We start from the raw sequence: 15,199 nt of genomic DNA on the forward strand, positions 1-15,199 counted from the left end.
TATCATTCAATCAGCATTGCCATTGATTAGTCACATGGCATTTACAGCTCAGGTGATTGGCTAACCGATAACTTTATCAAGGATGTTTGATCATTGTGTGCAATTTTAAATGTGAAATGTCCACTAGTCTCTTGCTTTTTCTGTTGTTTTTGCTCTCTCACACTGTCTCCCGCTTTTTCTTTCTCTATGTCGTTTTGTTCTCTCATCTTACTTTCTCTTACCATGTCTCTCTCTGCTTTCTTTGTTGATCCTTGGGCGCTGGAGGCAATAAGAGGAAGACAGAATGATTTTTCTTTCCTTCCTTTCAAAGGTCCAGATGGACAATTTCTGCCCGTCGAGCCCATGAACAACTGTGGCACTGTGGCATCCCTAATTCTCTCTGCCCTCTGTTAGGCAGGGAAAATGGGAACGGGGTTGTGCTGCAGAGAATCAGAGAATCTCTCTTATACTCCACTTCTTTTTCTGACCTTTCAACCACTGCGTCAGTTTACCTCACGAACTCATGTTAAGCCACCGATATCTGTCTTCCTCCTACATCATGGACCACTAGGATGAACTAAAACATCAATATCATAGCCAAACCAAAGCAGAATTCGCTTGGCTTACTAGATGCTGCAGAAATGTGTATATTTTTTGCTGTTTTCTCTGCCATGACTAGAGGTGTTGGCATGTGCGGTAGTGTAGCTCTTTGTTTACTCAACTCTCGGAGGTGACTGTGGTTTGGAGTGGTGAGCTTTTGCATTGTGTTGTGTTTAAGTAGGATGGTGAGTAAAGTGTTCTTCATCACCCTGTTCTCGTTAACGACTCCTCTTCATGTGCTGAAACCACAACAGACGAAACCTTTGAACTGTGGCATCTTTGAGTGGAATGCTCCCTTTTGCCTGGCAAAGCCAGAAATGTTTCATTGGTTACTGTGTTTGAGGTGGCGAGAGAGTGTGGCTGATGTTTTTTTTATTTTTTTATGAGGCATTATAATATGGTCTAAAATGAAATGTGAATCTATGTGAATGAAAATTCCTTTGAAATTTTACTGGGTGCGTGGGAGTAAATTACTTTTACCACTTGAAAAATCTTTCAGTGCGTCATTCATAACTTAAACATGAAGCATGGTGCAGATTATGGGGGTGTGGGGAGGTCTGACCACCCTAATTGAGGCTCGAACTGTCTAAAGGAAGCCAAAACAAAAGGTTTATAGCAACAGTAGGATGTTTGACCATTTTCCGCCAGGACCAAAATCAAATGGCACATTGAAAAAACAGATATGATACATGCTGTTTGGTTGATCTGAAAAAGTTGAACCTATCTGATACTCACTGTATAATTCACATACTGAAATCAAACATTACAAACAAAAGCCCCATACAGGCAACTCTATTAGTGAGAGGATGTGAGCTCTAAGAGTGTACCTTGCCACTGGAGTGCTTTTACTTAGGTGGGAAATGGAAAACCACTTGCCTTTTGTGCAATGATATCTAATCCTAACATCACAACGAAAGAGCAGAGCTCTAAGATTTGCGACATGAGTATTTTTAGGGGCCCTAGAACAGACCCCTGAGGAGCACCATATCCAAGGAATCTTTTAGACATATTACTGAGTCACTAGGGGGTTGCATTTGCTCGAACAGACCCGGTATATTATGCAATAAATAAGGACTTTCTATTTAGTGTTCCCTATATGCTGTTTTAACTTTTTTTTTTCTTCTGTTTCACTACTGGTACTGTTCTGAAACTGTTATGTAAAAACGTTCATGAACCAGGACTTAATTTAAAAGACTTTAATGATGGTTTATGCGCTCAAGATGCGATGACACCAGCCTTTAGAGAAGAATTAACATTTTGAAAAGTTAATTTGTTGTAAGTAGCTACCCGTTATCTGTGTAATCCACATCTGATTAAACGGATCAGCTGTGTCACAATGTCATGCTAGGGCTGGATTCTATCCAGTAGAAAATCCAAATAAGCTGTTACAAGTGCTGAAGCCTCATTGATAGTTTTGATTCATTTGAACTCAACTTGTCCATACTAAAGATGGTTGTGTTTTTCTCAATCTCATCTCTTATAGTAACACGTTTTACCTGCTTAGGTCCTCTTGGATATAAATCTTCATTAATCTGTATTCTAGAAGGTTTTTTTCTCTCTTTTTTTATTCATCCATCTTCTGTTACTTATCAAACAAAATTTTCATTCCCTATAGATCTACACTGATTGGGCGAATCATTATTTGGCCAAGTCCGGTTGTCCAAGGCTTATTAAGGACCTGACTCAGGACATACCCGATGGAGTTCTGCTGGCAGAAATCATCCAGATAATAGGTGAGAGCATGCACACACAGATACACAGTGCAGGCTAATAAATCTTCACAGCTCATTTGAGTGATAAAATTATTTGTGTAAAACATAACTACTTACAGTGTTTCATCTTTAAGTTATTCTGCTCACGTTAAACTGGATTAGAAGCCGTAGAAAATCAGCAGCATGAGAATTGAATTCTATTTCTGCACTATTAAAGCATGTGTCTCCCATGTGTTCACTTTAGTGAGCCCAGAGTGGTTTGCGTTGTGTGCATGTGTGTCAGTCTGTCTTTTTTATTTTTCCTTCTTTCTTCACCCCCATCCCATTTTCCCCTCCTCTGGGCTGTCCTGAAACGTTAATATGAACCTCCAGCATACAATGGCAGATCTTATGTCACAAACTCGCAACCAACAGCTGATGAATTAACAGCCGTTCATTTTCTCAGCATTTTCTCCCACACTTCGAACATACATATGCCCATTCAATCACAAATTCTCACAAACTGCAAAGGCAAACTTTCTTGCCTCATGACGGTAACCCGTGGATGGATAGGCCAGAGGTTATGGTATGCTTTTTTGTTGTGTACCAGTGTGCTGCAGAGGTTTAATCAAGCAATATCTCTTTTGCAGCTAATGAAAAGGTAGAAGATATTAACATCTGCCCCAAGACTCACTCTCAAATGGTAAGTGTCTTTTTTCATCTATAATGCTTTAATATTCATTGCTTCATTGGTTAAATTAGTATTTACTACTAATTTAGTATTAACCTGACATATTAAGTTTTTTTTTTTTTTTTTTACATTAGCAGCTATACATAATTCTTACAGAACTTTTGATCAGAAGGTGAAAATACTTGAAATTTGTTTAGTAGACAAACATAAATTGTATCTACGTATAAGTTTAAACAATTACATGAACTGAAACTGATAGTAAAGGAAACAAGTGTCCAGTATTACATGCAAACTTCTTCAGTAGTATTTACAAATCATGCTAGAATGCTTTTCATGAAGTTGGTTGAGAGAATGCTTGTTTAAATTTTTTTAGATCTTCACGTAATTCACATACTTTCCTATATGTTATTACATAGTTATGATGACATAACTGTTCTATATTATTATAAAATGTGTCCAAACCTTTGACTGGTAGAGCATATTTTGTTAAATTTTTTTTATTTTTTTATTGTCACAACAGTATTATATAGCTATTTTGTCATTTCATTTATATGATAAACAGCGCATGTCACTATAAAATAAATGAAATTTGCTTCTCTCACAAAACCATGAAGATCAATTATTATTTTGTTCCATTGGTCGACCAAATGATAATGTTTTTGCTGATTTTGCATTTTGCAAACTAATGATTCTTTGTTGTTATACATGTAAGTAAGATCTTCTATGCTTATGTTGTGTTTCTGCTGTGGCACATTGCAGTGATTAAACTCTTGCTAAGCTGTAATACAGTAAAGGCTTTAATGGCCTCACAGGTCTTTTCTGCAGTAGAATAGACCGACCGGGCCCTGGGCTATAACTCTCTGCATGTCAATGAGTATAGCAGAGAATGCTAGGATAGTTGCTGTGGACTTTTCCTAACAACTCCCATGTAGGTATGCTTGTCAAATTGGAAGAGCACAAAAACTGCAGTAAAAGATTTAGTTTTAAGTTCAAGGCTGAGTGTTTTGGGGAGTTGTAGGAGGTTTCATTCAATGGCCATTGATCTTGCACCTGCGGCCAGCATGTGTGTGCACACATATGTAGAGGTTTTACACTGAGGAAGCGTGCCTGTTTATAAAACTGTTTACGGGAAGTTGAGGTTATAGAGGAATCTGACATACACATACTGTATCACAGCCAAGCTTCACAAGAGTAACCTATCAGCTCATTGTTGCAGATTGCTGGGCGACTTGTCTGTAATTGCTAAGGTTTTTGTCAGTGTTTGATTGATAGGAACAGGTTATTGTGCTAAAAACAGCATGCCTTTTTTATAAATGGGATGCTGGTGTACAGGGTTCTTAACTATCTTAAACGAGAAGTGAATGAAATGAAAATGTTGTTTTTGTCTATGCAGTGAAAGTCAATTTGGCCACATGTCAGTAATATCAAACCTCATTGTTGCTTATCATGATGTTAAGTCATGTGTGATGCATACATTCAAAGTAAGGCACACAATTGCCTGGTTTCTCCCAAGGTTTTTTTTTCTTCATTCTGTCACCTGATGGAGTTTTGGTTCCTTGTCACTGTCGCCTTTGGCTTTTGGGTTGCTTAGTTGGGGACCCTTAATATTCAACAATATTATTGATCTTCCTGCATTGACCCCATTATATGAGAGCTGAATTGAGCTGGACAATGAAATCACTGTTTTCTCCAGAGCGACTATAGATATATATATAAATTAACTAAATTAATAACTTTTTTTTTACAACCAAAATGAACCATCACTGAACATCAGCTGGACTATGACACTATTTTCTTCTAGATCTGTACAGCCGAAACAAACTTATTTGCATTATTTTCCTGTTATAACTGTAAAGCTTCTTTGAAAAAATGTATATTGTAAAAAGCGCCATATAAATAAAGGTGAATTTAATTGACTGATTGAATCTGGAAGGAAAGAAAGCAAGATAACTGAGAAAAAAAGGAGATATAGTCCTCAGATGCCACGTCTGTAATTCATTAGCAAAAAATCTGGCATTAATTCAATCTCAAATGCATGATATCATTAACAAGCGTGGTTGAATGTCAAATTTGTGACAATACGATTTAGGGAAAAAGTTGTGACTAGTTGATTTCTTCAACGATGCACCATATTATGGTAGTTATGCAGCGAGTAACGTCGTTGTATGGGAAACTAGCATTTTTTGCTGGTTCACCATCAAAAATCCATGCTGGTTTAAGATGGTCTTTTCTGGGAGTTGTGTAGGACGGGGTCATTTATGTGTGTTAAATGAGAGGATAAGAAATATCCTGCCCTCAGCCTGGTTAACGTATTCAGGAATAAGTCAGGAAGCTAATCTATTGTGCCCCTTTTCCTGTATTTGTTACTGTGTGGCAGTTAATATTAAACAGTAAATCATGTCAAGCCTCATTGCTCAGGGAGTCGGCAATCTGCCATTGAGGAATAATCAATTATAACTATCATTCAGAAAGGAAATTCCTTATCGATTAGGATTAGATAGCCCTCCATGCATTTTCCGCTATGAACCAATAAAACTTTACAACTTTGGCATTAGCAAAAAAAACACAAAAAAAAACACTTGCTCGTGTCCATTAAAAGCACCTGTTAAAAGTGACTCAGCTTCAGTTAAATGAGTGTACTGTTGGGTGCTTTCCAGGCAATGAAGATGGTTGCTAAATTACATGCGTAATAAACTCTCTCTCATTGATCTGATTGGTCTCTCGGGGCTTAATTAAACTGGCATGAAGAGAGGCAGATAAATCGTCGCCTACAGGCTGTCTGTTCATTCACTGACCCGTATGGAAACGTTTGTCTTTTGAACCGCAATTGCACAAGAAGCTAAAAAGGTAGGACCCACTTAGGACCCACTTTTCTCATAAGGAATGGCTATGATCCCAAGGCTGGTATTCGGATTAGTCTGGAATTCTGAACATGTTGGTACACCAAATGAGCCCTCTCTGCCATTCGCAGCGTAGTCAGTGAGAGACAGCTATTTCGGGAGGTTGTGCATCAGAATGGGAGTTCCCCTGTACACAAGCGTATCCCATTAGCCTTGCTTTCTTAGCAGATTCAGGGATTGCAACATTATTTTGAAACCATCCCCGAAGCATGTACACAAATTATTTTGCATAAACAGATCCCAAAGATCATCAGAGGCAACATATTGGAAAATTCAAAATTTAAAATTTGATATGCAGTTTTGTGATCTCATTTAGTATAAACATTAAGATATCACTGAGGAGACTGTTGACTTCTTAGTGGATGTTTTGTGGCTGACGGGTGCTTCATCAAATCCCTGTTTGCACCTCTTTCCTCTCCTATCAGGCATTGTTGGGACAAATTCAGTCTGACAGTGTTGTCTCATCCCTAAAACTGGAAACCACAGGAACTGTGCATGCAGAGCGCGCCTTTGAACACAACCAGACGCCCTCCAGCTCAGAAAAAGACAGAAAGAAATCCAAACAGTGCCATAAAAAGCCATTCAACTGAAAGTGTTGCATTACTAATCTATATAATAAAAAAAATTCAATAATAAACCACATTGCACTTCAAAAGGCTACAGATGACTAGGCACACAATTGGACTGCAATTCCCAGAATGCACCAAATAAACTTCAAGTCTGTCTATACACATATGAGTTGCTGTCAGTGTCTCTTGCAGGTTTGATTTTGTGGCCATCAGGAGAGGCTGAGTGATTGGTTACCTCTCCAGGTCTTGTGGGAGGACCAGTGCAGTTAAGTGTGTTAGGGCTTGTAAAGTGGCTGCATCATCTGGGCTCCATCTGTTAGCTGACAGCTGAGAGATTCGCTCCTCGCTGCGTACGCAGACATCAGCATATCCCTCTGATGGCACACCGCATTCATCTTTATATGATTAATACAGCATCTACCCAACTGGTCGTTAGAGAGACCTCAGATGCTCAGCTGGTTTACCCTTCTGGATGTCAGCTCGTCCACATGTCAGGATCAATGAACCATTTATTGAGGATGAACTTTGGGTTTTTACAGAGTTTGTTTGGTTAGTTAGAAAATGTGTTCGTCAAGAGGATGGACTGTATGACTTAATCGAGTTAGTTTAGTTAGTTAATTAGTGAGTTAGTTCCTCGAGAATACGTTTTGGAACTTTATTGCGTTAGTTTGTAGTTAGTACTGTAAGTTAGTTCATCAAAAGGATGGGCTTTTGGTGTTGACTGTTTTAGTTTTGTTAGTATGTTAGTTCATCGTGAAGCATGGCAATGGGTCTTGATTGAGTTGGTTTTGTTGTTTAGTAAGTAGATCATTGAGAGGGTGGACTTTGGGTCTTGATTAAGTTTGATTAGTTTGTCAGTTCATCAAGAGGATGGTCTTTTGGAATTGATAAAAATGTGTTTGGTTAGTTAGTAAGTTAGTTTAGAGGGTGGCCTTTGGATCTTGGTTGAGTTCATTTGGTTTGTTAATGAGTTAATACACTTTGGAAGTTTTTTTTAGGTAGTTTGGTTAGCGAGTTAGTTCATCAAAAGAATGGGCTAGCCTTTTGGTGTTGATTTTAGTTATTCTGGTTCACGAGTTCACACGTACATGAAATTGAATGTAGTATTTATGCGTATTTGGCTTGCTGTCCAGGGGAGGGCTCCGAGCTCGGAATTTTGCCCGAACCCAGAGTACTCCCCCCTATACTGGGGTAGACCCAGCCGAGTGTGAGGTGATGGGGTGGTGGAGGGATGCTGAGAAACTTGTCGTGAGACAGAAGGTGAGGAAAAGCTTTATTTATACCGGCTTCCTCTTGAGCTGATTGGTTGATTACCTGAACGTCCTCCTCCCAAACTTTGTTACATAAAACTTAATTTAGTGAGGTAGTTCATTGAGAAGCATGACAATGGGTCTTGATTGACTTGGTTTGGTTATTTAGAGTTAGTTATTTGGAGAGTTAGTGAGTTATTAAGATGGTCTTGATTAATTCAGTTTGGTTGGTGAGTTGGTTTATTAAGAGGCTGGACATTGGGTCTTGATTGAGATAGTTTGGTTAGTGAATAACTAAGAAGTGGTCTCTGAGCAGAACACGTTTAAAGTAACTCACAAATGAGTATTATTTTGTATTTGAAATGGGTATATATTTCTATTTTGTTGTTCTTGTTAGCATAGCATAGTGTACTGTAGTATTAATATTTTTTTGGACCATTTAAGAAAAAATAGCTTTGGTTTATTTAAGATGGATTTTTTCTGCAGACTTGTTTTTTGTGTCTTGCAGGTGGTGGTTACATATCAGTCATTCAGGTCAACTCTCACTCTCTTTCTCTGCTTAGCCTGCTCAGAGGGGTTGAGAAATTTGTTAATGACTGAGTGCCTCTTGCACAGAATCATAGGACATTTCTCACCTTGTCTTTTCGTGTGTTTAACGCCACATACTGTAGTGACACTCTACGTTCACTTTTGATTTGTGACGTTAAGCGTTTGACATTAGTGATGACCTTTCCACTTGGGCTTGTAGACATAACACAAATGGTTCTGAATGTGTCCTGTCAGAAATGTTTACTGCCACTGGACTGTGATTGTGCTTTGACCTCTGCTATGTGAGGATCTGTTTTTTTTACTTTTGACAGGGAGTCATTTTAGTAATTATAAAGATTTCAATCCGCTTAGAAATTACCTTGAGGTTGGCGGGCCCTGATGTCTTTTTCCTTCCTCAGACATGTTTGACATGCTTTCAAAATCTAATTTCCCTGTCCTGTTGTAATCATGTCTTCGAAGACATTTTCACAGTTATGAATAAAGGAAATGTTCATTCATTATGGCGACAACAAACATATTTGACAGACATTTTAATGGACCTCCAAATATCCGGTCTCCCAGAGTGAAAAACAGAGAGTCTAATCCTCTGATTACATCTCATTGAATGCTTTTCTGCTCGGCAACAATAAGCTTAATAATTCTACACAGAGGAAACTATGGAAGTAAGCCTGTTAAATCCCAGAGCAATTTGTAGAAATCTACAAAGATCAAACATAAAACAGACTGTGAAGAGGATAACTACAGCAAAGAGGTTTCCGGTGGTAACATGAAAGAACCGGTTGTGTGACATGACTAAAAGAGCACATTTGTAAACTAAAACATTCAAATATACATGAGCATTTATGAGATGATTTAGGATTTATTAATTTATGAGATGATGGCCTTAAATTTATAGAAATTCTGTCACCCTCATGTCATTCCAAACACAATATAACCTTCTTATGTTAAACACAAAAGGAGAGAAAAAATAAGACTGTGGTTGCTCCTTTCTATGCATTTACAATGAAAGCGTACTAGAGCTTTCAAAATGAAAAAAAGTATCATTAAAGTAAACAGCTTGTGCGCTGTCCCAAGTCATCTAAAATTGAAGTCATTATTTACTGTAAACCTTGACATTTTCTCTATTGTGTGTTCTCCAATCTTTTCTATTATTTAGTTGTTCCAGTTCACATTTTTTATGAATCAAATTGATCTCTTATTTATTGAGTTATTTCTTGAGTAATACTGTATCTCTCACTGACAAAACAACAAACCATGGACTTGGAAATATAGTGCCCACGTCACATGGACCAATTTTATGATATTTTCTGGTGCTTTTGGGTCATTTTTTGAAGTTTCAAGGAAGAAAATAAATGGTGGACCTGCAGTATGAAATCTTGGCATTCTCAGATGTTTTGAGAGAGCAGACTCTTCAAAGCACATGTTGCAGGCAGTCTATCCTGCTGGTGCCGTACCTCCACCAGTCTTGTGCAGGGCAGCGGCTGCAGCCTGATCCATTTAGCTGCTAATTAGATAGAGGAGGCCACAGGAATTTAACGGCTGTCTTCATTGGCTGGTATCATAATGGCTCAGCTACGGTTGTTTGTCTCAATGCCACTGGGCACAGAGAATTGCATGCTGAAGTTGGCACTGAGATGGTTTTAACAAATAGACCTGCCAAGCATTACCATAACACTATTAGAGCAGACATAACTGTCATATTGCATGAATTAAAACAATTAATAAAAGTTATTAATAAAAGTCCCGAAGAGCAAAGTGAAAAAAAGTAGCACTAAATTATTTTCACTTGGTTTGTAATTTCAATTATACACAGGCTTAATGGCAAATCTTTAGTATAATTTGTTGTGATATTATGTAGGGGGAATGGGACTAGTTGTCACACTTTTTACTCCAGTACATACATTTTTAAGGGGGATTTTCCTAGTCAATTTTTCACCTTAGCTATTGTTGTTTGTATTAAGAGACAGTTTATTTAACACACTTTATGGTGTAAGTTGTCACAACAGGAACCTGCCATTTAACAGCTTCATCAGCAAAACTTATAGTAAACTTATTATAAGAATAAAGAAAGAGAGAGAAAAAAAATGTGTATGGAAAAAATAGAGCAGTTGTTTGGCCGAAATATTTTTAATTAATTGCATACATTTATGACATTTAAAACACAACTTGTGACAACTTGCCCCAAATGGAAATTTGTGAAAAATACTGAGAATACTGTTCAACTATTTGGTTAAAATCCACTTTCATTATATGGAGAATGAAGGGGGGAAACTTTTACTTAAAAACTGTTTTCTTTTTTAAATGAGTTTGGAAGGCAGAATTCCCTTTAAATTGAAACTGAATATTACCTTGAAATATAAACTTTTGAAGGCTTTTGAACTATTATACCAATGTACAAACCCACTGTTAGAGAATTTTTTATTTTATTTTTTTTTATAAAAAATTAAACGTCCCTGTTTGACAATTAGCCCAATTGTGTTCTATTGCACAGGCTTTTTTTTGGTGTGTGTTTAAAAAAAAAAAAAATGTATTGTACCTATGGGCAGCTCATCAAATTCATGTGTATGTGGTCACTATGATCAGAGGAAATTAAATGGTACAAAACGACTGCAGCTGTCTCCCTGGAAAAAACAGAAGTGCCGGAGAAAACAGCATTTATCTGTTCTCTTTGCTCTGAGTGGTTTTTAAGTGAAAGCCCTTTAATAGAGGCTAAAGACCATTTGTATTTCATGGTAGTGTTGGAGCAGCAACACTTTCCAAAGCCAGCGCTCACCCCACGGTTATCTGATATGCTTGGAGTCGGTCCCCGCGCAGCTAGCTTGGGCCCCTCAGCATCTGGATCCACACAGCCAGACCCGAGTGCAAACATTTACTCTGCATTAAAGCCTCGCTCTGATAAGTGTGTTGTATAGATTAAACATGATCAGATTTATGACGGTTGCAGCTCGCAGAGACAGTAAACTTAAACAGCTCGCCGTTGTCATTTCGAGCAAGGGATGTAAGCCGACTCGTGGTAATTTTCCATCCCGTTTGCATCCGTGTCAGCCCTGAAAAGTGCTTGCTTATAAATTTCTCAATATTATTTTGTGAAAATATACCTCATCAAAACATTCTCCTCCCTAATTGCGTTTAATGGCATATCTGGTGCTGGAAAATGTCTGTTTATGTCGGAAAAACAGATGATCTGACTTTCCCGGAGAGTTGTTAAAATCCCACATGGTTTGAAAAACCGCTCGGCAAGCGGAGGTTCGGCATCTAAATCTGGCGAGAGCTCTGCTCGCCATTAGCGTATAGAATCACGGTTTCTGTATGTGTACATCACTGTAGGCTGAAAGACAGACTAAAAATAAACAGAGGGATGGGTTGATGGGACTGCTATTAAAAGGAGGGTGGAATTTCCAACCGTACTTATGGGATTATATCCGTAACGGACACCAAACTTGATGATCTTCTCGCTTTTAGAGCGCAAACCCCATCCATATGTCTGTTCGCGCACGTCTGTCAATCAACAGCATCCGCTCGCGCTTTTGGTGACGGCAAGAAATGTTCAGTCCATTGCTGAGACATTATGAGCTATCATATATCGTAAACACTCCAAAAAAGCATTAAACGATGCGGTTGAAATACCAGGCAAGCGTTTAGCGTTTGACCGCATTAGTGTTAAGTACGTTTCATCTTCGTTGAGAATGTCTGAATCAGTTTTTGGTCAGGACTTGCAGTCGGGTGCCCATGTGCGCGGGTGCCGTCGTCTGAATGAGACTGCAATGAAAAACAGCCCATCTCTGGTGCACCACACATGTTCTGCACTGTGTTGCCATTAGAAGAGGTTTATGAGAGGAGATAATCAAAGCGCATTAGGCTCCTTGTGTGTGTGGCTGTGTGTGGGATGTGTGTCATATGAAAAACAGGCTACTTGCCATCGGGACAGATGTAAGAAGAAACAAGATGCTGTCGATACGGATCGCATTAACAATTGCTCATTCATTCGTCATTCTGTGTGTTTGCGAGTGTGTGTGGGAGTTAATACTGTATGTGATCTGTGTGGATCTTTCTGGCTCCATGCTGGACGCTGTGGGGCACTGAGGTCAGAGGATGGATGGATGGAGTTGCGTGAAAGACTGTAAATCTGTGACAGCTGTGAGAATGACATTAAATCGTGTTCATTACGGCCTTCACAGCAGAACTACAGCATTTTAGTAAATAATGCCAGTTATTGGTGCCTGTATGAACTGTAGATATACACTCCGCCAGTTGAGTCTTCTTATTAAACCTTATTTCAGAAGAAACACTCTTAAGGGTAATTTTTTTTAGATATAAGGACTCGCTACTTGAAAAAATGCGAGACAAAATATGAGTGACATGAAACTAGCAGGTAATTAGGTGACTGAGACAACATTATAGTGTTCATTATCTTGTACACACACACGCAAACACACACACACACACACACACACACACACACACACACACACACACACACACACACACACACACACACACACACACACACAAATCTTTAACCATAAAATGCTGTGATTGACCAATTAGAATAGTGTTCCAGAGCCGTGTGATAAGGTCAGATTTTTTAATGAAAGCACTGTATTAATTCATTTGTTCGATTTCTGTTCACTCTGAATGCTTGAATTTAATTTGAACATGCTTAATGAAACACACACACATTACCTAACAGTAATATTATGATGTGACAGGAGTAACAGTTTTGAGTTTTTTTGCATTTTTGTATTTTTCTTAAGTTCTCAGTATCGTATTAGTTTTTATCTGTATTGCAGTATTTATTTTCAACCAAATAAGTTGAATTAATTATACAATTTAATAATTTGATATAACCGTTAAATATTCTTTTTATTATTTATGTGATCTACTTAGATTGTTTTAGTTCTTTATGTATCAGCATGACATATAAACACTTTCTATATAACACAGTCATCTAAAGTGAAAACTGAGGATTCTTTACAATACCCTCCTAAACAGCATTAAAAATAGTAATAAAAATTGTGGAAATCACCACTAGAGTGACATTTCCTTGTGAGACTGTGTATTATAGACCGCATTAATAAATGTGCACAAGGGCAACCCCTCAGGGTCTCATGTACTGTATGAGCTGAGTCAACTGTCTTCGCTTCTGTCACAAGGGTCCAGCACACAGCACAATGCATTCCACATAGTATTGAGCTTGTCGCATAATAATATAGTGCGGTCTGGCCCATTGACTATATCTGACCCTACTGTACGACTTCTCCAGCATTCTGCCCTATACTAGTGCAAAATATGCAAGCCATTTGTATCGCATGGCCAAAGTCCCTTTGTGCACCCATGAGTGGAGGCGCCATCATAATACCACACTTTCATTCAAGTGCTGTATTATTACAGCCCGCAACGTCATGCCTGGTCCGTCTGTCAGCATGTGTGTAGGTGTGACACACTGCCGTCCCAGAGTCACACTCCGGGTCCGACCCACAAAGGTTAGCCAGGGGTCATGACACTGTCTGACTCCCGACAATAGAGCCTTTGTGGGAATAAATCCGTGGACGTGTCCCCGCACAACATCGACATGCGCGCGTCAGCTACACGGACACCAGTTGAGCTGTCATACATACTGAAGTATGCTATTACTGAAGGCGACCTTCAGAAGAAACCATCGCTGTCAAAGGCTTTGTTGAACTTTTAATACTGAAAAGAATGTGTGTGAGGTTCAATAGCCGCCTCTCTGACACCACTGGTCACTCACATTAACCGTCCACATCCTCAGTGTAATGACCATGTGCTGGTGAGTTTGCTCTATGGCTAATCTCTTTGTTTTTGTCTTTCAGATTGAGAATGTGGAGGCTTGTCTGAATTTCTTAGGGGCCAGAGGAGTCAGTGTTCAAGGGCTCTCTGCTGAAGGTAAGACCCCTCTGTCTGCTTGAAACTAAATAACAACTGTTAAATTCCTTCATATACACAAATAGGCCTGCTATTCTTATGCTTGGTGGTGTTTGCATCAGTATTATTGCTAAATTACTGCTTATAGAATTAATGGCTTTTCATTATCACCAACATTAAGTTTTACATTTTAAACATAATATACTGCATATTCAGGTTATGAAGTTTAATGATACCTCAAATTGTGTGGCTAGTTTACATTTATAAACAATCACATGAACAGATTTTGCAGTACAAAGGATAAAATGGGTGAAAATCCCACAGATTTGTATTGAAATAGGGGCCCAAGACATATCCAATGACTAGAATATCATAAAGAAGTGGTTCTCAACCATGGGGTAACTATATTACAAATAAATCTATAAAATGTTATAAAATTACTGTGAAATGTATATATATATATATATATATATATATATATATATATATATATATATATATATATATATATATTTACACACACACACACACACACACACACACACATACATGTGTGTGTGTGTGTATATATATATATATATATATATATATATATACATACATATATATATATATACATACATATATACATATACATATACATATATATATATATATATATATATATATATATATATATATATATATATATATATATATATATATATATATAATAAATTGTGGGGGAAACATATTTCTCTATTGTCACTGAGACTTTTTAAAATTGAGCTTATAAATTACCAATCAGGAACCACCCAGGCAAACATAGCAACACCCTGACATAGTGGCGTGGTGTAATAATAATTATTTTTAGCATTTCATGTAATTCTGTATGCATACACAGTTAAGTATCACATCATTGTTATAGCTACATTGGTGGTAGAGTGTTTGAGCCCATAGATACTAGTTGATATTTGAACCTTATTTTAAGATAATTTTAGGTTTTTTAGAACGGCTGCACTGACAGACCACAAAGATCCTTGATATTATTTTTCAGTCTGAGCTCAAGTGTACTAAATTCTGTGTGGAATGATATCATTAACCTAAA

The 15,199-nt window shown here is 37.9% G+C and overlaps 1 protein-coding gene across 6 annotated transcripts in view; it reads left to right on the plus strand.

Annotated features, from left to right (window-relative positions):
• nav3 (neuron navigator 3) overlaps positions 1–15,199 on the plus strand; it is a 315,297-nt gene that overhangs the window by 207,304 nt on the left and 92,794 nt on the right. For all 6 annotated transcript variants that reach the window (XM_082168169.1, XM_082168167.1, XM_082168166.1 and 3 more), the window contains 3 exons: positions 2,195–2,312; positions 2,921–2,973; positions 14,061–14,133. In XM_082168169.1, the coding sequence (XP_082024295.1) occupies positions 2,195–2,312; positions 2,921–2,973; positions 14,061–14,133 (244 nt within the window). The remainder of the gene's footprint in view (positions 1–2,194; positions 2,313–2,920; positions 2,974–14,060; positions 14,134–15,199) is intronic.

The sequence above is a fragment of the Leuciscus leuciscus genome (assembly GCF_965113295.1).
Source record: "Leuciscus leuciscus genome assembly, chromosome: 4".
In the NCBI taxonomy this organism is placed as follows: Eukaryota; Metazoa; Chordata; class Actinopteri; order Cypriniformes; family Leuciscidae; genus Leuciscus; species Leuciscus leuciscus.